The 22,607-nt window shown below is 42.6% G+C and overlaps 1 protein-coding gene across 1 annotated transcript; it reads left to right on the top strand.

The window, feature by feature from the left end:
* Positions 1 to 22,093: 22,093 nt before the first annotated feature.
* LOC138871738 (uncharacterized mitochondrial protein AtMg00810-like) lies at positions 22,094 to 22,567 on the top strand. Its single transcript, XM_070149636.1, has one exon. It carries the CDS (start codon positions 22,094 to 22,096, stop codon positions 22,565 to 22,567), a length of 474 nt encoding a protein of 157 aa, XP_070005737.1.
* The last annotated feature ends 40 nt before the right edge of the window (positions 22,568 to 22,607 follow it).

Here is a 22,607-nt window from a genome sequence, read left to right as displayed (position 1 = left end):
TAAACCAGCAAAATTCGGCATCATCCTTCCCTTTAAAGATAAATGTAGTAAAAATGTAGTCCTTGTAGGGTACCCTTCTAAAATAATGAGACGAGCCTCGCCGAATCAAAAGGCAAATTGCGGGGCCCTCAATAATTGGTCATAATAAATACTTAGAATTTGGGACGGGCTGTTTAGTGAATTCCACTCCCCTCCCCGAAGACAATAACGCGTTAGATTCTTTAGGCGCGACTTAATCAAATTACATTCCTAAATTCGGGTGCGCATTTATGTGACCCAATTTCAAATCTCAATGGAGTCGAAATGTGTTAACAATTACGGGTGCATTGATTGTGACGTGGTTCGAGATACATTTTCACGACGTTGCAATTCTATAAAAATAAATGATAATAATAAAAGCGGTTAAAACTTAATAAAAGCACATAAGTCACAACATGTATTTAAATCAGATATTTAGCCATTATAACAATTTAAGCGACCGTGCTAGAACCACGGGATTCGAGGGTGCTTAACACCTTCCCTCGGGTCAACAGAATTCCTTACTTAGAATTTCTGGTTCGCAGACTTCATTTGGAAAAGTCGAAAATTTCCTCGATTTGGGATTCAAGATAAACCGGTGACTTGGGACACCAAAAGCCAAACCTTTCCCAAGTGGCGACTCTGAATTAAATAAATAATCCCATTTCGAATATTGTCACTTAAATTGGAAAAACTCCACCCGCGCATTTCTAACCCTTCGGGGCCGGGCGCGCAAAAAGGAGGTGTGACAGCTCTGGTGACTCTGCTGGGGATTTGTAGACCCAGAACCACTGGTTCAGGGTTCAAGAATTCGAGCTTAGAATAATTGTTATATTTGGCTTTATTATCTGATTTTTATTACATGTTTTTTGCGTAACGTGCTAAATGTTGTCTTTTACCGCTTTGATATTATCTGAACTGTATATAAACTGTGCCGAAACCTTTCTCTTCTTACTTCCGGGGAGAAGCTCGCTGGTCGGGACTCCCTATTCTGTTAATGTCAATACCTAAAATAAGAAAGAGGACGGACAAGTTACAAAGCCGGACGATCTCGCGGGTCCCCGGTACGTAGCCCCCTCCTCGACTCGAGTTGTCCGCTCGGGTGCACAGTCTAGAACAAATACCCAGGTTACGAACCTAGAATAACTTGACTTCATGCCGGATCCCTAGTAGGAACGCTTATCTGCATCATGTTGCATTTGACTTAGGGGACTCAACACAGGGGTTGGGTCCGTCTAGGACAGGCAGCCTGAAACGAAAAAGACCCCCTGGTGCATCCTATTTGTGTTGTGCATTTATTTGCTTCGGTTCCGCATGTCGACCGGTTCCTAAAAAGGGGAAAATAGCAGCGTAGGGGAGATAATTACTTATTTTTGGAGAATAAAACCAATGTCCAAGTAGTGTCAAAACCTCGCCGGAATTTTTTCTAAAAAAAAACTGACTTTTATTGAGAGTTATTAAAAAAAAAAAAAAAAAAAATTTCTTTTATCACTTTCAAAATCAAAAAAAAAAAGAAAAAGTGTTTATTTTAAAAGTAAAAAAAAATGGAAAATCCATAATTCAAAAAGTGTGTTGTTTCTTTTGTAGTACCCCTTTTATAAATTCAGACTAATGATCCAAATATTTCATAAAAAAATAAAAATAAAAAAAAATATTTTTTCTTAAGCCTTTATCTTTTTTCAAAATAATAATACTTATTCTTGATTTCTAGGTTTTCTCTATTCATGATATGCCCGAACTACGCCGGTTTGATTCTCACCGGATGTGAGATACGTAGGCAACCCTCGTCGGGTTCAACCCCATTTTTCTAAATAGCCAAAAATCAGTAAATAAATAAATAAAAGATGTGTCAAATTTTTAATAGAGTCGTAAATAAGTCAGGTGACATTGTTTTATCATAAATAGCCAAATGTTCCCGAAAGGGACGCCGGAAGGCTGACTTTGCATAAACAGCCACCTTTGGGTCTTGTTTAGCGTTTTTTTTAGACCCGCACAGCCTTAAAATCTTTGTCTCTGAAGTATTTAAAGGCCGTGGGCAAAGCTTGATCCTCTCTAAAAAATATATATTTTTTGAGTCAGTCAATTTTGTTAAAATCACCTTAATAAATGTGCAGGATGAGCACGATGCAAAATGAACATTTTTCAATAATGACCAAAATCCCTGTCAAGTTACGGCTATGGTGGAATGATCTAGGTGTTGAAGGACAAAATGAGGTTAAGAAATATTTGAAAGGTCTTGTGGGTCTGTTGGAAGTCCAGCCTCGGGGAGATATCATAAGAGCTTTGGTTACCTATTGGGACCCGGCGCACAATGTTTTCCATTTCTCTGATTTTGAGCTCACCCCAACTTTGGAAGAAATGGCCGGATACATCGGGAATACTGAACTCCCGTTGAGGGAAAAATACTTGGTCGCCCCAAGAGTCGTCACGGTACATCGGTTCCTGGATTCATTGAAAATACCTAGAACGGTCCACAACCCGGATCTAGCAGCCGGATTCTGTACTCCATGCTTCATATATGATAGATACGGTCACGAGGGGGGATTCAATAATCCAATCAACAAACTGTGCAGCAAAGGAGTTCGTCAGAAGTGGGACGAGCACAGACGGGTGGCGTTCATGATAACGTTTCTGGGTCTTCTGGTATTTCCGAGAAAAGATGGAAACATTGATTTGAAGATATCTGGGGTCGCCAGCACTTTACTCACGCAAAGTGGCAGCACTCTCGCGCCAATGGTGGTATCTGACATCTTTCGAGCTCTCACAACTTGTAAAGCTGGGGGAAATTTCTTCGAAGGTTGTAACTTGCTCCTACAGATATGGATGACCGAGCACCTCTGCCATCATTCCGGGGTATTGAGCCATGGTTCCCCGGAAAAAACCCGCATAGAAGAATCTTACACGAGAACCAGAGAGATCACTTGGCCTAAAGGAGTCCTGGCATGGACCTCGTTCTTGCAAGCTCTTACTGCCAGCCAAATACAATGGGCGTTGGGATGGTTACCTGTTGATGAGATCTTATATATGTCGGCGGCTAAAACTCATTTCTTACTGATGGGGCTTAAGAGCATTCAACCTTACGCACCCTGCCGAGTTTTGAGACAGTTCGGAAGGTGCCAGACAGTACCTCATGAGGAAGATCTTAGCACTCAAACAGTTGAGATAAGTCCTAACGGACAATTCCCAGAAGCGAAGATTCGCCAAATCTGGAATGAGGGTCAATATTTGAAATCAGATACTTGCGTGCGGGATCGAGCCAAGGGAGAAACGGCGCCAGGTTACCTTGCATGGTATAGAAGGGAACTCGAGCATGAAAGGCCAGCTAAGAGACCCCACATCCGGGATTTCACCGAGTCATCGAAAAGGCATTGGGATTGGTTAGCAAAGGAAAGAGGTTATTGTGCCGAAATCAGCAGATTAAAACAACAAGTAGAAGGCATGAAATACGAGCACAGCGTGCAAATTGCTACCGATCTGGGAGAGCGGAACAGGTTAACTCAAGAAAATGAGATGCTCAGAGCTCAGATCAAACAAATAAGGTTGGACGCAGATAGACAACCAAGGCGTCGATCGGACGAGCAGCTGATAAAAGGGCTAAAAGGTGAAATCAGGGAATGGCGAGATGGTTTGGAGAAATCTGAAAACATCATAGCAGAGTTCAAGGCACAGTGGGATACAAGAGCAGATAAGCATCGCAGACACCTGAATCAATTGGAAGGCGACCACGAGAAGACTGTTGCTAAAATAAAGAGAGAGATGGCAGCACTTGAAATCAAAGCAGCTAGTCAGGCCAAGGATTTCCAAATGGAAAGCAGATACTGGTATGACACAATAGCCCATATGAAATTGGAAGTACGGCGATTGAAGCATCAACACGTGCAAGATGTTCAAGTCTTCAAGATATGCAGCGATCAGATAAAGCACCTGCTTGTAGAGAAGAAGCAAACCAGAGATAGGATCAAAGCCGTTGCCCACGCCATCACCAGACGATGTCTACGATGTGAGAACATGTCTAGTGTTACCTTCCTCTCGGCAGTAATGGTTTATGTCAAGCAGACTATGCACGAGCTAGAGCAACTTGAGAGGGATCTCACGCCTAGGACCGCGGCGAGGCCGAACGACGCCCCGCGGAAACCAATTTTTAAAACCATAATGCATTCATAGGTCAAATCTGTATCTTAGCATCTTCTGCCTGTTTTTTCATCAGGGTGATTTTTAGTCTATTTTTTGAGTCTAGGTTTATTTTCAAAGTTTGCTTTTTCTTTTGCAAAATGTAGTTTGTAATAGACTGCTTCAATAATAAAGAGTTTGCTTCTTTCACGCTCATTTGTGTTTTCGAACTACGTAATGATCTGATTCACTGAGTATCGTGATACGTAGGCAATCCTCATCGGATCCGATCGCATTTTCTTTTGCTACAAAAAAAAATATAAAAGAAAAATAAATGTAAATAAAATAAAAGGAAAACAAAAGAAAAGAAAAAAAAGGGGGAAATAAGAGGAAAAATACCGGAATGACGCATGCTCTCGTAGCAGACATATAGCAATCCACTTAACTGTATAGGTGCATCATGCCCAACGTGAGATTAACTATCCGTTATTTGCTGCAAATTAACCGTGCACTTGTCATTGAGCATTTTCCAGGGTTTTTGAAAAGACGGTTGGTTTGGTGAAAGTCTGGCCTCGCATTCATACTTCACGAGATCAAGGAGAGGTGTTCAACTACCTGTTGTTAGGACTAGAAGCAGTACTCACACTTACTTCACCAGGTCAAAAGGAAGTGTGGAAATGTCTTCGGAAATTCCATTGCAAACAGTCCCCGTCTCTGAGGAGAGCTCAATCTCAGCCGTCCTCACGCCTGAATCCGCAACTGCGGAAGAAAATAGAATCCTACGGCTCCGCATGTTGGAAATGCTGGATGACTGGAACAATGGGAAAGAGCCGCCAAGTGTCGTCCCCGGATTCCCTGAATTATTCTCCAGGTCAGGTGGGACTTCTAATGTCCCCATAAATTACCCTGCTACCCCATTCGGGTACCCAGCCAACTCCGCTTTCTCCGCAGGATCACCTTCTGAGCCTCATCCCCGAATGTCGGCCACTGATGCAAGCATGAACATCTTTACTGCATCGCCTTGCCCAGCTACGGCACAGCCTGCCACATACAAGCCAAGCTTTGACTCATCCTCTTTTACATTCCAAGCACCATCGTTCTCAATGGAACCAACCAGGTTCGCTACCAACAATAATCCTCTACCGCCTCAGTGCGAACTCGCACCGGGACAGGATCAGAACCCCAGGATTGCAGAACAAAATGAGATTGCTAAGAGAATGAGAAGCCTTGAACAAAGTTTGAAGAATATGCAAGGGTTGAGCGGACAAAAGAGCGTCTCTTACGCCGACCTGTGCATGTTCCCTCACGTGCACCTGCCGACGGGTTTCAAGACCCCCAAGTTCGAGAAATACGATGGGCACGGTGACCCCATTGCACATCTTAAGAAATACTGCAACCAATTGCGGGGAGCCGGCGGAAAAGAAGAACTGCTAATGGCGTATTTTGGGGAAAGCTTAGTAGGGATAGCTTCGGAATGGTATATGGATCAGGAAATGTCCCGATGGCATATATGGGATGATCTCGCCAGAGATTTTGTAAAGCAATTCCAGTATAACATCGACATTGCGCCAGACCGAAACTCTCTGTCGAATTTGAAGAAGAAGCCTTCGGAAAGCTTTAGAGAGTATGCTATTAAGTGGCGTGAACAGGCGTCGAGAGTGAAGCCTCCCATGGATGAAGTGGAAATGGTCACTACCTTTCTCCAGGCTCAAGAGTCTGACTATTTCCAAAACATGATGTCGGCCATGGGTAAGCCATTCGCGGAAGCAATCAAGATAGGAGAGATGGTAGAGAATGGGCTGAAAACGGGTCGGATTCTGAGTCAAGCAGCCCTAAGGGCAACCTCCCAGGCCGTCCAAAGCGGGTCTGGAGGGACGACAAGGGGGAAGAAGAAGGAAGAAACGGCTATGGCAGCCTCTGAAGCAAGGGAGTATCGTCATCCCAGGCCCCATTTTCCGGAAAGGGCCCCACAACACTACTACCCCCACTCAAATGTGGCATATGCTCATCAACCTTATATGGTCATGAATGCCCAACCTTATAACCATTCACCACAACAAGCCAACCGAGGCCCAGCTCCACCTCCCAGAAATCAGCCTCCTTACCGCAACCACTATAACCCACAACCCCCGCAGAATAACTACCGCCCCCAGGAGCCACCTCGACGGCGGACTTTCACGCCCATCGGTGAACAATACTCCACATTGTTCCCTAAGCTAGTCCAGTTGGGTTTCTTGCAACCAATTCCCCAAACGAGGCAAAACCCGACATCTCCTTCTTATAAAGCCGGAGTCAGATGCGCCTATCATTCAGGGGCCGAAGGACATGATACAAACGACTGCTGGTCATTGAAAAGAGTGGTCGAAAATTTGATAGAGCAGGGAAAAATAGTGCTAAGGGACGAAGAGATCCCAAATGTGACTAACAATCCATTGCCCGCTCACAATAATGGGCCGCTGGTCGGCATGATTTGTGAAGACAAAGAGTTCGACCCTGCCTTGAAAGCCATAATTGCCATTGTCGACACGGGGAGGAGGCCTGAAATAGACCAGAAATCAGAAAGGGGGGAGGAGGTCAAGGCTGCAGAAAGCAAGCCTGAAAAGAAGGTGGAGAAGAAAGTGGTACCAGCAAAGGGTGGAGTTCTTTACATACCGCGGGGTCAAGCCAAGAAGACGCAGAACTTCGGGATCAAAAAGACAAAACCTATGTACGTGCCAAAAGGGGCCTATGTGGTCCGGGGGACGATTCAACCACCTCGGCTGAATGAGCCAGTGGTTATCGGACGCGTGCCACAAAAGCCAATGACCAACCCGTCCACAGTGCCGTGGAATTATCAAAAGACTTTGGTAACATACAAAGGTAAGGAGGTCATGGAAGAACTTCCAGAAAATACTTTCGTTGGAGGGTACTCAAATACCCAAGAACTGAACAACGCCACACAAAGGCGCTTCCCTCCAAAGGAGCCCGTGAGTGTTGAAGAAGCGGAAGTGTTCTTCCAACAAATGAAGATGCCGGATTACGAAGTGATAGATCAGTTGCGCAAGCACCCTGAGCAGGTGTCCATGCTATCATTATTGACAAGGTCGGCCGAGCATCAAAAGATCTTACTGAAGACCCTGAATGAGGCATATGTGCCGGTTGAAACCTCGGTGGAGCAATTAGAGCGGATGACAGAAAGATTCTTCGCCGTCAACCAAATCTCCTTCAGCAAGAACGATCTACCCCCGGAAGGAGCAGCACACAACAAGGCATTGCATTTAACAGTCAAATGTGAGGACTACTATGTCAAGCGGGTGATGCTGGATGGGGGATCAGGTGTTGACATTTGCCCGCTCTCCACGCTGCAAAGAATGGAAATTGAGACCGGAAGAATCCGACCCAACAACGTCTGCGTGAGAGCTTTCGATGGTATCAAGAGAGACACCATGGGAGAAATAGACCTGCTGCTGGTCATAGGACCAGTCGAATTTCGAGTCACTTTCCAAGTGATCGACATGGACACATCTTACAATTTCCTCCTTGGCAGGCCTTGGATCCATGCGGCAGGAGCCGTGCCTTCTACTCTTCACCAGATGGTGAAGTTCGAGTATGAAGACCAAGAGATCGTGGTCCATGGAGAAGATGAACATGCCATTTATCGGGACCCATCTATCCCGTATCTTGAACCAAGAGAAGGGAGCGAGCATACGGTCTATCAAGCTTTCGAGGTGGTATTGGCAGAGCAGCACGAAGAGGGAGTACCTTGCCCCCAGCCTTTCTTGTCTAACGCTTCGGTTATGGTGGCCAAAGAGATGATCCGACACGGATTTAGGCCAGGGAAGGGGCTTGGACGAACCCTTCAGGGAATGACGGAACCCATTACTTTACCAGTCATCAAGAAACCTTTTGGACTAGGTTTCAAACCTACTCCAGCAGACGAAAAATGGGCAAAGAAAAGGAGAAATGAGGGCTGGAAGTTGCCTCAACCACTGCCGGATTTACATGCGACTTTTGTCAGGCCAAGGTACACTGAAGAAGAAGAAGATGAGGTCTTCACAGTTGAGGAAATCGAGGAAATATGTGGGGCAATGAGGGAAATGCTCTACGAGGTCCACATGGTTCAACACGGCGAAGGCACGAGCACTGCTGAGATGATGTACATGGGGCCGAACGCCCAACTTCAAAACTGGGAGGCCACGCCATTCCCGACTAGACGGAAGTCCGGGTAGACCTGTCCTGCCACCTTTCCTGTATCACAAGTTATCTCCGGGACATAACTTGAACGTTTTCTTCTTTTCATTTGTTGTTCCGAATTCCTAGTTGTAAACGTTGTTGTCTTCCAATTTTCCAAAGAAAATAAAAAAAATCATCATTGCTTTCCTATTCTTTCTTTTGTTCTGATTTTATTACTTTTCCTCTTATCTTCCTTTTCAGTCCTAATAATGCGGCTTTAAATATGACATGCTTGCGGACTTCACGCCCAGATCACAATGAGCTATTTAACTGCGAATTAATGAATCCAGAACCAGAATATGATGCGGAAGAGGCTTTTAGGGAGATAAACCGAGAGTTGGAATATTTCGAGAATAAACCTAAGCCAAATCTGAATGACACTGAACCGGTAAATTTAGGAACCCCGGAAGAAATCCGGGAGACCAAGATAAGCATTCACACGGACAAGAAAACGCGAGAGGCGATAATTCAACTTCTTCTTGAATTTAAAGACGTGTTTGCTTGGTCATATGATGACATGCCGGGACTAGGTGTCGATCTAGTGGTTCACAAATTGCCGATTCATCCTGATTGTCCTCCGGTTCAACAAAAGCAACGAAAGTTCAAAACCGAGGTCAGTGACAAAATTAAAGAGGAGATCACCAAGCAACTGAAAACAGGAGTGATCCGGGTAGTCCAATATACAACATGGTTGGCGAATGTGGTTCCAGTACCGAAAAAGGACGGGAAAACTCGGGTATGTGTAGATTACCGAGATCTGAACAGAGCAAGTCCCAAAGATAATTTCCCGCTGCCCAACATCCACATCCTCGTTGATAATTGCGCCAAACACGAGATACAATCCTTCGTAGATTGTTACGCTGGATATCATCAGGTGCTGATGGATGAAGAGGACGCCGAGAAAACCGCTTTCACCACGCCTTGGGGCACCTACTGTTATCGGGTCATGCCATTTGGTCTAAAGAATGCTGGGGCTACTTACATGAGGGCCATGACCGCCATTTTCCATGACATGATGCATCAGGAAATAGAGGTGTACGTGGACGATGTAATAGTCAAGTCCAGGACACAGGATAATCACATCCAAGACTTGAGGAAATTCTTCGAGAGGCTAAGGAAGTATGACTTGAAGCTAAATCCAGCCAAATGCGCTTTCGGAGTTCCGTCAGGTAAACTTTTGGGTTTCATCGTAAGCAGGAGAGGTATCGAGCTAGATCCGACTAAGATAAAATCTATCAAAGATCTACCTCCCCCAAGAACGAAGAAAGACGTGATGAGTCTTTTGGGCAGGCTGAACTACATCAGTCGGTTTATTGCCCAGCTGACAAGCACGTGTGAGCCCATATTCAAGTTGTTAAGAAAAGATGCGGCGATTAAGTGGACAACGGAGTGTCAAGAAGCCTTTGATAAAGTCAAAGAGTACCTTTCGAATCCCCCAGTCTTGGTCCCTCCAGAACCAGGGAGGCCACTTTTTTTGTATCTGACAGTCTTGGAGAACTCTTTTGGCTGCGTCCTCGGGCAACACGATGTGACCGGGAAAAGGGAGCAGGCGATCTACTACCTGAGCAAGAAATTCACCAGCTACGAGGCCAAATACACTCTGTTGGAAAAGACATGCTGCGCTCTCACATGGGTTGCTCAAAAGCTGAGGCATTATCTCCAAGCCCACACTACATTCCTCATAAGCAGGTTGGATCCCTTGAAATATATATTTCAGAAACCAATGCCTACTGGGAGACTGGCTAAATGGCAAATCTTGCTTACGGAATTCGACATAGTTTATGTCACTCGCACGGCAATGAAAGCCCAGGCGTTAGCAGATCATTTGGCCGAAAACCCGGTCGATGAGGAATACCAGCCATTGGATACCTACTTTCCAGATGAAGAGGTAAACACCGTAGAAGTGATCTCAGAGGAAGCTCATGTTTGGAAGATGTTCTTTGACGGAGCCGTGAACGCCAAGGGTATAGGGATTGGGGCAATTTTGATCTCACCTGCCGGTCAGCATTATCCCGCCACAGCTAGACTTCGTTTCTTCTACACAAATAATACAGCTGAATATGAAGCCTGCATTATGGGCATACATATGGCAATCGATCAGGATGTCAAAGACTTACTGATTTTGGGAGATTCTGACCTGATCATCCGGCAAGTTCAAGGCGAATGGGAAACTCGGGATGTCAAACTTATCCCATACCGACAACATGTGGAGGACCTCAGCAAGCGCTTTACCTCAATAGAATTCAGGTATATTCCGAGGTGTCACAATGAACTGGCAGATGCACTTGCTACTCTGGCTTCTATGCTACCCTACCCGGGCGACGCCCACGTCGATCCTTTGGAAATCCAAATCAAGGAAAGACACGGTTACTGCAGTGTAATCGAGGCGGGATCAAATACGCAGCCTTGGTACCATGACATCAAGAAATTCCTGAAGACACAAGAATACCCCGAGCATGCAACTGGAGATCAAAAGAGGACCATTAGGCGACATGCAAGTGGTTTCTTTTTGAGCAGTGAATTGTTATATAAGAGGACTCCGGACCTCAATCTCTTAAGATGTGTCGATATCGAGGAAGCGAGAAAGATCATGCACGAAGTACACGCAGGTGTGTGTGGACCTCACATGAACGGGTATGTCTTGGCAAAGAAAATCCTTCGAGCAGGTTATTACTGGATGACCATGGAAAAGGATTGCTTTAGTTTCGTTCGGAAGTGTCATCAGTGTCAGGTGCACGGTAATTTGATTCATGCACCTCCCACGGAACTGCATCCCATGTCCGCACCTTGGCCATTTGTCGCTTGGGGCATGGACGTCATTGGACCAATTGAACCAAAGGCTTCGAATGGACACAGGTTTATACTGGTTGCCATCGATTACTTCACAAAATGGGTAGAGGCTGTCACTCTCAAGTCGGTCACCAAGAAAGCTGTAGTGGATTTTGTACACTCAAATCTTATCTGTCGCTTCGGTATTCCTGCGACTATCATTACAGATAATGCAGCAAACTTGAACAGTCACTTGATGGGAGATGTGTGCGAGCAATTCAAGATAACACACAGGAATTCCACTCCTTATCGGCCAAAAGCCAATGGTGCTGTGGAAGCTGCAAATAAAAACATCAAGAAGATTTTGAGGAAAACAATACAAAGTTCCCGACAGTGGCATGAGCAGTTACCTTTTGCATTATTGGGGTACCGCACTACGGTACGCACATCGGTGGGAGCGACTCCTTATCTTTTGGTTTATGGGACCGAGGCCGTAATACCGGCAGAGGTAGAGATTCCTTCACTTCGAATCATTGTCGAAGCAGAAATCGAGGACAGCGAGTGGGTTAAGACTCGACTGGAGCAATTGACGTTGATTGATGAAAAGCGGATGGCTGCAGTTTGTCACGGACAGTTATACCAACGAAGGATGGCCCGTGCTTACAACAAGAAAGTCCGACCTCGGAATTTCGAAGTAGGACAATTGGTACTGAGGCGTATTCTGCCGCATCATGAAGAAGCAAAAGGAAAGTTTGCCCCAAATTGGAAAGGCCCATACATCGTAAGGAAAATATTGCCAAGAGGAGCATTGTATTTAGGTGATATCGAAGGAAATGACCCTGACACAGCGGTGAATGCAGATGCAGTCAAGAGGTACTACGTCTAGATCATACTCCAAGTGGTCCTGACACGTTGAAAATGGCGAAGGTGTTTATTCCCCACTGCTCCCCAAACACTACCCAATTCTCTCTACCGACTTTTGAGCCGCTTACAAAAAAAAAACAAAAAAAAAACAAAACAAAACAAAACATTGATTGAGGCCTGAACTACGTTTGACTTGATTCCGAAAGGATACGTAGGCAGCCTCTCCCTGAGGTTCAGTCACACCAACAACAAAATCCCATCCACCCTGAAATTGAAAACCGGGGCATGTCGGACACTTGAGAAGTTTAGTATCAGCTACCTCTCTTTACCAAGTACAAGCCTTCAAATCAATTACCAAAGATAGTGGGAAACCAATAAGCATCACAAATGGAAACCGGCACACCCTGAGTTGAGAGAAATAAAATGAGAGAGTCTCGGCGGTGAAAACCTTCGGGCACCACGAGGCGACGGGAGTAGAGAAACCAAAATGAGAGAGCTTGTTTAGTAAAAACTCGCAAAGAGTGCTATCAAGCGATGACAGGAAGAGAAATGAGAGAGGTCAGCCAGTGAAAACCCGCAAAGGGCGCTGTTGGCCGAAAAGGAATGACGCCACCCCAAGAAGGTCTCGGCAAAGTTCCACCGGTTTTGGAATCACAGATCTGTTCTGGTTCAGGAAAACGCAAGTTCATGGAAGGTCGGATGTCCAGTCCAAAGAGCATGTCATGTCATTTAAAGCCAGCGTTATCTTCCTCAGATAAGTCTTTCTCGTCCCGAAAAGGGTATTCCTTTTCTGATTTGTTTTCCCCTGCTTTGTTTCTTTTCGAATCCCTTTTGCATTTTAACCCCGAGTTCAGGACACACCGGAAAGAGTAGGTGGCATGGTTTGTTTGCACGGAATCCCGTCTCATGAAGGAAAGCACCTCATCTCGTTGATATGATTACCCAAGCATGATGAATCATGACGTTTGATGGTGTTCCGGAGTAAAGGAAAAAGAGAGAAATCTTGAAATCTTCCCCAGCAAGTCCACCTTCGGACAAATCCCCACAGAGTCTCCCCCTGTACAAATCCCAACAGAGTCTTGTACAATCTCCCACAGAATCTCCCCAAATTATAAAAAAAAAAAAAATGGAATCTCCCCAGCACATCCCAGCGAGTCCTTTTGTAAACATTCCCCAACAAGCTTACCCCAACAAATCCTAGAAATCCCACTTTGAAATAAATCCCCAGCATGCCCATTGTACAAAAATCCACACAAAGAATCCACTTTGTAAATATTCCCCACAGAGCTTCCCTTTTGTACAAATCCCCACAAAATACCTCCAATAAAATCCCCGTTGAGAACCTCCAAGCAAAACGGGACACAAAAAAAAGAGAAAAGAAAAAAGAGCCTTACGAGGCAAATCATCACAGAATCTGGAAATACAAGCCTGAGCGGTCTAAAGGGTTTCGGCATATGAATCAAATCAATGGCGGGACTTCACAACAGAAATGAAGACGCAACAAAGCAACCGGGAACGATCAAGGTCACCAAACCGACCGTCATTTCCGAACTAACAATTGTCCTTTGTCTGAAAAGTTGAAACAGGTGTAATCCAAGACAACCGTGCAAGGAGCAGGTGTCGCCCAAAGAAGAAGGTACATGGGTACAAGAAATATTTTGGCAATAAGGAATTCACTCGAAAGGTAAGTTTCCACGAAACTCCCTTGTATCTTCTACTAAAACAAGAAAATTCAAAAAAAAAAAGAGGTCGCTTAGTATTCTCGAACTTTGCCCCCAGCCAATCAGCATTAGGGTTTTAAACCCTAAACTGAATTTTCCTTTTAATCAGCATTAGGGTTTTTAAACCCTAAACTGAACTTTTTCCTTTCAGCCAGCATTAGAGTTTTAAACTCTAAACTGAGCTTTTCCATGCAATCAGCATTAGGGTCTTAAACCCTAAACTGAATTTTCCTTTTTAGTCAGCATTAGGGTTTTAAACCCTAAACTGAACTTTTTCCTTTCAGCCAGCATTAGAGTTTTAAACTCTAAACTGAGCTTTTCCATGCAATCAGCATTAGGGTTTTAAACCCTAAACTGAATTTTCCTTTAGTCAGCATTAGGGTTTTAAACCCTAAACTGAACTTTTTCCTTTCAGCCAGCATTAGAGTTTTAAACTCTAAACTGAGCTTTTCCATGCAATCAGCATTAGGGTTTTAAACCCTAAACTGAATTTTCCTTTAGTCAGCATTAGGGTTTTAAACCCTAAACTGAACTTTTTCCTTTCAGCCAGCATTAGAGTTTTTTACTCTAAACTGAGCTTTTCCATGCAATCAGCATTAGGGTTTTAAACCCTAAACTGAATTTTCCTTTTTAGTCAGCATTAGGGTTTTAAACCCTAAACTGAACTTTTTCCTGTCAGCCAGCATTAGAGTTTTAAACTCTAAACTGAGCTTTTCCATGCAATCAGCATTAGGGTTTTAAACCCTAAACTGAATTTTCCTTTTTAGTCAGCATTAGGGTTTTAAACCCTAAACTGAACTTTTTCCTGTCAGCCAGCATTAGAGTTTTAAACTCTAAACTGAGCTTTTCCATGCAATCAGCATTAGGGTTTTAAACCCTAAACTGAATTTTCCTTTTAGTCAGCATTAGGGTTTTAAACCCTAAACTGAACTTTTTCCTGTCAGCCAGCATTAGAGTTTTAAACTCTAAACTGAGCTTTTCCATGCAATCAGCATTAGGGTTTTAAACCCTAAACTGAATTTTCCTTTTAGTCAGCATTAGGGTTTTAAACCCTAAACTGAACTTTTTCCTGTCAGCCAGCATTAGAGTTTTAAACTCTAAACTGAGCTTTTCCATGCAATCAGCATTAGGGTTTTAAACCCTAAACTGAATTTTCCTTTAGTCAGCATTAGGGTTTTAAACCCTAAACTGAACTTTTTCCTTTCAGCCAGCATTAGAGTTTTAAACTCTAAACTGAGCTTTTCCATGCAATCAGCATTAGGGTTTTAAACCCTAAACTGAATTTTCCTTTAGTCAGCATTAGGGTTTTAAACCCTAAACTGAACTTTTTCCTGTCAGCCAGCATTAGAGTTTTAAACTCTAAACTGAGCTTTTCCATGCAATCAGCATTAGGGTTTTAAACCCTAAACTGAATTTTCCTTTAGTCAGCATTAGGGTTTTAAACCCTAAACTGAACTTTTTCCTTTCAGCCAGCATTAGAGTTTTAAACTCTAAACTGAGCTTTTCCATGCAATCAGCATTAGGGTTTTAAACCCTAAACTGAATTTTCCTTTTAGTCAGCATTAGGGTTTTAAACCCTAAACTGAACTTTTTCCTTTCAGCCAGCATTAGAGTTTTAAACTCTAAACTGAGCTTTTCCATGCAATCAGCATTAGGGTTTTAAACCCTAAACTGAATTTTCCTTTTAGTCAGCATTAGGGTTTTAAACCCTAAACTGAACTTTTCCCTTTCAGCCAGCATTAGAGTTTTAAACTCTAAACTGAGCTTTTCCATGCAATCAGCATTAGGGTTTTAAACCCTAAACTGAATTTTCCTTTAGTCACATGGATCGAAATGACCCACGAGATAAATCCCAGTTCGGAATCAAAGAAGAAAAAAGACAAAAAAAAAAAAAGATATCCCGAGATATCAGAGTAAAGGGAAAGCAAATCGACTCCAACATTTGACTAAGGTCCTGAACTCTGCCAGTCACATTTTATTCGGTATCCCGGAGATTAAACAAGTCGCCGCAACTCGCAAGCATCAAGATTCAGATCAGAGTCTACAAGCAGAATCAGCTAAGACCCAAGATCAAGTCGTAAAAGAATCATAGATAGGAATCTTGTAACTAGCAGTTGACATACACATAAGTAGTTAGCTCAGTTTCCAATTTCCATTTGGTTGTAATAAGGCGGTCAGTAACGTAGCAGTGGCAACAGCAGCAGCAGTAGCAGCAAGCATTGCAATCCCATGTTAGTCCCAGCTACCAAAACCTCCCGAACTACATTGACCTGATTCCTGTTTAGCCCAGGATATGTAGGAAATCTTTGAAGCAAGATTCGGTCAGATCTTTCAAAAAGTGCTTCATACGGAGTGGTCTATAGGCAAAAATCGCTCATACACGCTCACTTTATCTTTGCACGAAAACCCTTCGTGTTTCCGAACAAAGAGGGGCAGCTGTGAGCACGTGATTTTTGTTTCGCACGACAATCGCTCCAAAAGGAAATAAAAAATAATAATTGGCCCTGCTGTACAAATTTTGGATTTCTGTGCGGCACCTTGTTGATTTATTTGTGACTTCGGCCCATTTTTATTTATTTACTTTATTAAAAAAATAAAATTCGAAAATATATGTGTCCTGCATAATTCAAACCGTAATCCGGTCGTTAAATAGAAAATCATAAATCGGCATCTTTGTCCGTGATTTTATTTTTTGTTTAATTTTACCCATTTTTGAATTATTTTAACGTGTGTGTGAATAATTGTATTGGGTGTTTGATTTTATTTAGTTTTGTATTTTTTTTTATATAATAAAAAAAAAAAAGGGCCTTGCCTTTCCGGATTTGGGCCAATTTATTAAAATTGGCCCAAACAAATAATGCCCAAACGGACAGCCCAAGCCACCAGTCCAAACAGCCCACCCCCAGGCCATAAAACGACGTAGTTTAACACCAAAACTACGTCGTTTCGATGCCAACCCATCACAACCGTTTAAACCAAGCCGATCCAACGGTCCGGATCTTTCACCCGTAACCCCACTACCCGACCCGTTACCCGAACCAATTCTGACCCCTACTAAGCCAAACGACGACGTTTCGTTTAAACCTTCAGATCCAAGCCGTCCATCTCGTCTCATCCAACGGTTGAAATCAATCCCCCCATTCCATATATAAGCCTCCTACCACACCCTGCCCCCTATCCAATACCCCAGCTTCCGTCTTCACCTCCTTCCCCACGAAACCCTAGCCGCCCCCTTATCCCTCGCCATTAATCCCGGCGGCATGAACGCCGATGACCTCCGCCTGAACACCATAGAACCCCCTCACCGCCCTGAACATCGATCTGTTGGCCGTTTAGTTCGAATCCCTTCCCACCTTCTCGAATCTTCATTTGAAGATTCGAGTCGGAACCCGAGTTACACCAATCGACCTCAACTTCGCACCAGACAGTCCCCAGACCCCCCTCGTGACCAAACCATGCTTGGTTTGGTCCGAATCTGACCAGGGAAGCACGAATCCCGGATCTAATTTTTGGAACTTTGAAGGTCTTCGTCGATGGTCCGTGTTTTGTTCAAACTAAAAGATTAAGGTCTAATGGACCTTAATCGAAGTGTTTCTCATCTGAGAAACACTTCGATTAAAGCCCGTTCAGCCTTAAGAAAGGTCTGTCCGAATCCGAGTTAAGGCTTTTGATTTTTCAAGATTTGAGGTGAGTTTTGATTCTCTTTGCTTATTTATGTTAGTCCATGTTCGTTTAAAAGATTTGTTCTGGTTTTGTTTTTAATCTGTGTTTTGAGTTTTATCAACTGTTCCTGTCCATCTCGCCTGAACCTTTGTTGTTTGATTGAGTCTTTCTTCTAATTGTTCTGATAATTTGTATGTATGTATTTGTTGTGCAATTAATTGGGTTTCAAATGTGAACTGACCAACTGATTCCTCCCATGTAATTTTGCGTAGTCAGTACAATTCGAATCATGTGTTCGATACTGTTAAATGTCTGACTTTGGTCTCGATTGTACGAGTTATAACTAGTATAGTCGAGTCGACATATGTCGTCAATTAGTTTCAGATGTTTGAACAATATACAAATTGATTTGCTCCTGTTTAGCATTGTATGAATCAGTTGGGAATTGAATTTAGCTACTTATAGTTGTTAATCTGAATCAGAAGTGTAAAGGGTTTGATTTTGTTTAAGTTGCAGTCAGAATTGGAGGGCATGTGCACTTGTGCACAACATGTGCATTTGTGCACTTGTGCACAACATGTGCATAAAGGCTTTTGTTTGATTTAAAAATGTTTTGACAGCATATGCTGTCAGATACATCCTGCTGCCCACACCCTACTTTAGTTTCAGAAATAATAAACATTACAAAAGTAAGCCTGCCAAGGGAATATGATGGGGTTTTGGTTAATACTTAAATGACTAAGTGGAACTGAAAAGAGGGCAGCACATGAGGGGGTTTCTGTTGGTCTAAACAGGCTGTAAAAGGGGTAATGTGAAAGCTTATAAAAGGGAGGACATACAGAGATAGAGAGGAGAGAGAGAGGATACCATCGGATAATAGAGGTCAGAGAGAGCATAGATAGAGGAGAGTTGAAGTTCTGGAGATACAGACAGAATTAGAGACAGGATTGAGAGATAGAAATACATACACACACACACAAAAGGATAGACATTGAACCTTAAGAGCTGAATAGGAAAAACACAAACAGAGATAGAGAGAGGTTAAGGGATAGAAGCTATACAACCAACAATCAGAAACCTTCTTCCTCCTATTGTTATTGGGTTTTCAGTTGTTTCAATTTGTTCAAGCCAATTTTGATCCTTTGAAATCTCAGTTGTGTCTATCAGTTGAGTGCTTTCATTGGTCTACTACTATCTGGAGTTTCTGATTCTACTCCACTGGGTGTTGCTGTTATTTGGCTATTGCTTTCTATTGGCTATATTTGCATCTCTGCACTCGAGCTGGGTTCTTGCTGTATTGCTTTGTCTGCTGCTATTTCTGCCCTGCTGCTACTGATAGTGCTGTGATTGCTGCTGCATTTTGTTGTCATTATATTCTGCTGACTCCCCCTTTCCTTCAATTGTCAAATATTTCCAGGTACACAACCTCTGAAACTTTGTATTGTTGAAAGTTTGAAGTTGAAATAAAGAAAAGAACAGTTGTTCATGTTATAACATTGGTGTTAAAAATAGGTCGAATGTTAGTGGGATTGTATTTTACTGCAAACTGCAAACACTTTGTATAAAACTAGCATACATTCTGCTGAGATGGACTGTTAGATAGCGCTGTTCAATAGCAATAACAATATGATAGACAGCATGTTTGATTTGGGATACGTTCAGTTCAGTATAATACTGTTTGGTTTAGTTACGACTGTATAACATAGAGTCAGGGCAAACACTTGTATGTATTTCTGCCTAGACCACTGAATCGACAAATCTGTGGTATTAGGTCTGGGATAGATGTATCCCAAACAAACTCTCATGCAGTCATATTAAAAGTCTGGCTATGAATGCCAGTTTCGCTTGTCAGTTTATTTGTTCCAATGCCGGTTTGATATCAGGTTTCGGTACAGATTCTTCGTTTCGAAATGATGTAATGATTGTTGAGAAAAACTAATAATCATTTTTGAGTTCAATTAGTAGTAATTTTTCCTAATAATACAGCCGATTTCTTTATCAATTTCAAATAGGTTAGAGTGTTAAGAATAGAACTTGGAGGTCGTTAAAACATAACTCAATATATGTTGTTAGTTTGTTTGCAATCTCACTTAGCGAATTAATAAGCATATTCACTTGTTGAAGACAAAGAATGTCGTAGCTTTCACCTCATGAACAATCAATCAGGTAATCAAACAAGTTTAGGTTCGGCAAACATAATAAGGATTCAGTCCGTATTTGTCTAAACCAGCAAAATTCGGCATCATCCTTCCCTTTAAAGATAAATGTAGTAAAAATGTAGTCCTTGTAGGGTACCCTTCTAAAATAATGAGACGAGCCTCGCCGAATCAAAAGGCAAATTGCGGGGCCCTCAATAATTGGTCATAATAAATACTTAGAATTTGGGACGGGCTGTTTAGTGAATTCCACTCCCCTCCCCGAAGACAATAACGCGTTAGATTCTTTAGGCGCGACTTAATCAAATTACATTCCTAAATTCGGGTGCGCATTTATGTGACCCAATTTCAAATCTCAATGGAGTCGAAATGTGTTAACAATTACGGGTGCATTGATTGTGACGTGGTTCGAGATACATTTTCACGACGTTGCAATTCTATAAAAATAAATGATAATAATAAAAGCGGTTAAAACTTAATAAAAGCACATAAGTCACAACATGTATTTAAATCAGATATTTAGCCATTATAACAATTTAAGCGACCGTGCTAGAACCACGGGATTCGAGGGTGCTTAACACCTTCCCTCGGGTCAACAGAATTCCTTACTTAGAATTTCTGGTTCGCAGACTTCATTTGGAAAAGTCGAAAATTTCCTCGATTTGGGATTCAAGATAAACCGGTGACTTGGGACACCAAAAGCCAAACCTTTCCCAAGTGGCGACTCTGAATTAAATAAATAATCCCATTTCGAATATTGTCACTTAAATTGGAAAAACTCCACCCGCGCATTTCTAACCCTTCGGGGCCGGACGTGCAAAAAGGAGGTGTGACATAGTAGTTAGTAGTTAAGAGTGGCTCAAGAAAAGCTTCACTTGGGCCTAGCACATTTGCCTTTGATCTTATGGTCAAAAACAAATTGTTGTGTTTAGGACGGTGAAAGTCGTGGCCTTGAGACTCTTGTGTTGGCCGATAATCATCAAGTGGTTTTTCGGGACCATTGTGTGCTCAAACATTATCTAAGGTTGTTGTGGGCCCCCGACTCTATATCTTTAGCGATCCCATAGCTCGTGTGGTGAGTAATTTCATTGCAAGTCCAAGTCCCGAGCCATTGGTCTAGAACTTGCCCTGAATGTTTGTTGAGGCGAAATCCTAAGCGAATTTTGACTTGAGACATGATTATAGGCTCTCCTTGTCCAAATGATAGCTTGAACACTTCCATAACCTACCAATGATAAGATCCCTAGTCAACCCTTTAGAGCCTTAGACCTATTTCCTTCAAGAACCATGATACAAGCCTATACCCGTTCTGAAAGATACCCTCTCTTGGCACCTGATCTTTCCTTTAGCACATGGCAAAAGTATAAGTTTGGGGGGAGAGACAAGGATTGCAACAAAGTGGTAAAAAAGCACAAAAATGAAGAAAAGGAAAGTCAATGAAAAAGAAAGAAAAGTAAAATGGCAAATAGAATGTTTAATATGAAAAAGAACAAAAAGGGATTCAAGAAAAGCAAAGAATTAAATGTGTGGAAAGTTGAAAAAGGAGAAAAGGTTTGAAATGCATAAGAAAAAGTAACAGTGTCTCTCTCTAACCCCTTAGAAAGAAGTGAAATGACTCAAAGAGTCAAGTGAATGTGTGCCAAATGAATCAAAAGAAGTGTTTAAGGGAAGATGGAACTTACTTAGACCAAAACATTTCCTACCCTGAACCAAAAGCCTTCACAATATCTCCACAAAAGCCCTATATGATCTTGAGTTGAATGAAGCTTACATTAGTAGATACTTACATAAGGGGCAAGCATATGGTACCTAGAGCCGGACTTGTGGTTTTTTCTTGAGAGAGATGAGTGAATTTCCATTATCCTCGTTCTGAGTGCCACTACCTTAAAGGTGAGGATTGCTTAGGGAGAGTTGAGGATATGTGAGTTTGGGTTCCACAATGACCGAAGTAATAGAAAAGAGTTCTTTGATGTGTTGAGTCAATTCTTGATGCTCTTGTGTCGCACTTAATCCATGGTGTTTCAAGGAGTAAAAGTTGTTAATGATTCATTTGTATTGAGGGCAATTGTTAGTCCCAATTGATGCTAGATGAGGTTACTTTAGGACAACTGAAAAATTTCTTGGATTTTCCCTTAAGGAGTGGGTCTTATTTTGTTTGCTTGAGGACAAGCAAAAGCTTAAGTTTGGAGGAGTTGATAACTAGGGATTTTAATACATTTTATACTCCTTCTTGCTTAAGTTTTGATTAAAAATTTGTACAAAATAGTCCCAAAAGGTTCACAAGTTGTGCTTGATTGCAGGTTTGATCAACAAAGTGACAAGATGTCAAAGATCAGCTCAAAAGGAGTGAAACTTGCACAAGTGTCAAAGACAAGTTCAGGAAAAGCAGGCCCAGTGCGGCCGCACACCATTCTGTGTGGTCCGCACTAGGAGATTCAGAGAGGTTGATTTTCAGGCAAAGATGCAATGCGGCCACACTAGGTTTTGTGTGGTCCGCACTGAAGGCAATGCGAAATCAAAGACTTGGGACCCTTGAGGTATTTTCTTAGCATGGAAGTGGCTCGATCGAAGGAGGGAATAATGGTATCTCAAAGAAAATATGTGCTGGATTTGTTGAAAGAAACGGAGATGAGCGGGTGCCGACCAGCAGAAACTCTTCTTGACCCAAACATAAAGCTCAAGAATAAAGAAGGAGATCCAATTGACAAAGGTCAATATCAGAGGTTGGTAGGAAAACTTATCTACCTATTGCACACTCGTCCTGACATAGCTTTTGCGGTAAGCTTGGTTAGTCAGTTTATGTATTCTCCTAAAAAAGAACATCAGAAGGTTGTGTATCGAATTTTGAGGTACTTGAAAAGCTCACCAGGAAAAAGGTGGTTGTTCAAGAAAAGTGATAAAAGGAGCATTGAGGCATGCACAGATGAAGATTCGGCAGGGTCCTGTACTGACAGAAGGTCTACTTCTGGGTATTGTACATTTATTTGGGAAAATCTTGTGACATGGAGAAGTAAAAAACAAAGTGTTGTGGCACGAAGCATTGCTGAAGCATAGTACAGATCTATGGCTCATGGAATCTGTGAGATTATTTGGC

This window comes from Nicotiana sylvestris, chromosome 6 (assembly GCF_000393655.2).
Source record: "Nicotiana sylvestris chromosome 6, ASM39365v2, whole genome shotgun sequence".
Classification (NCBI taxonomy): Eukaryota; Viridiplantae; Streptophyta; class Magnoliopsida; order Solanales; family Solanaceae; genus Nicotiana; species Nicotiana sylvestris.
Note: the sequence above shows the minus strand (reverse complement) of the source record. Positions and strands in the feature narration are given on the sequence as shown.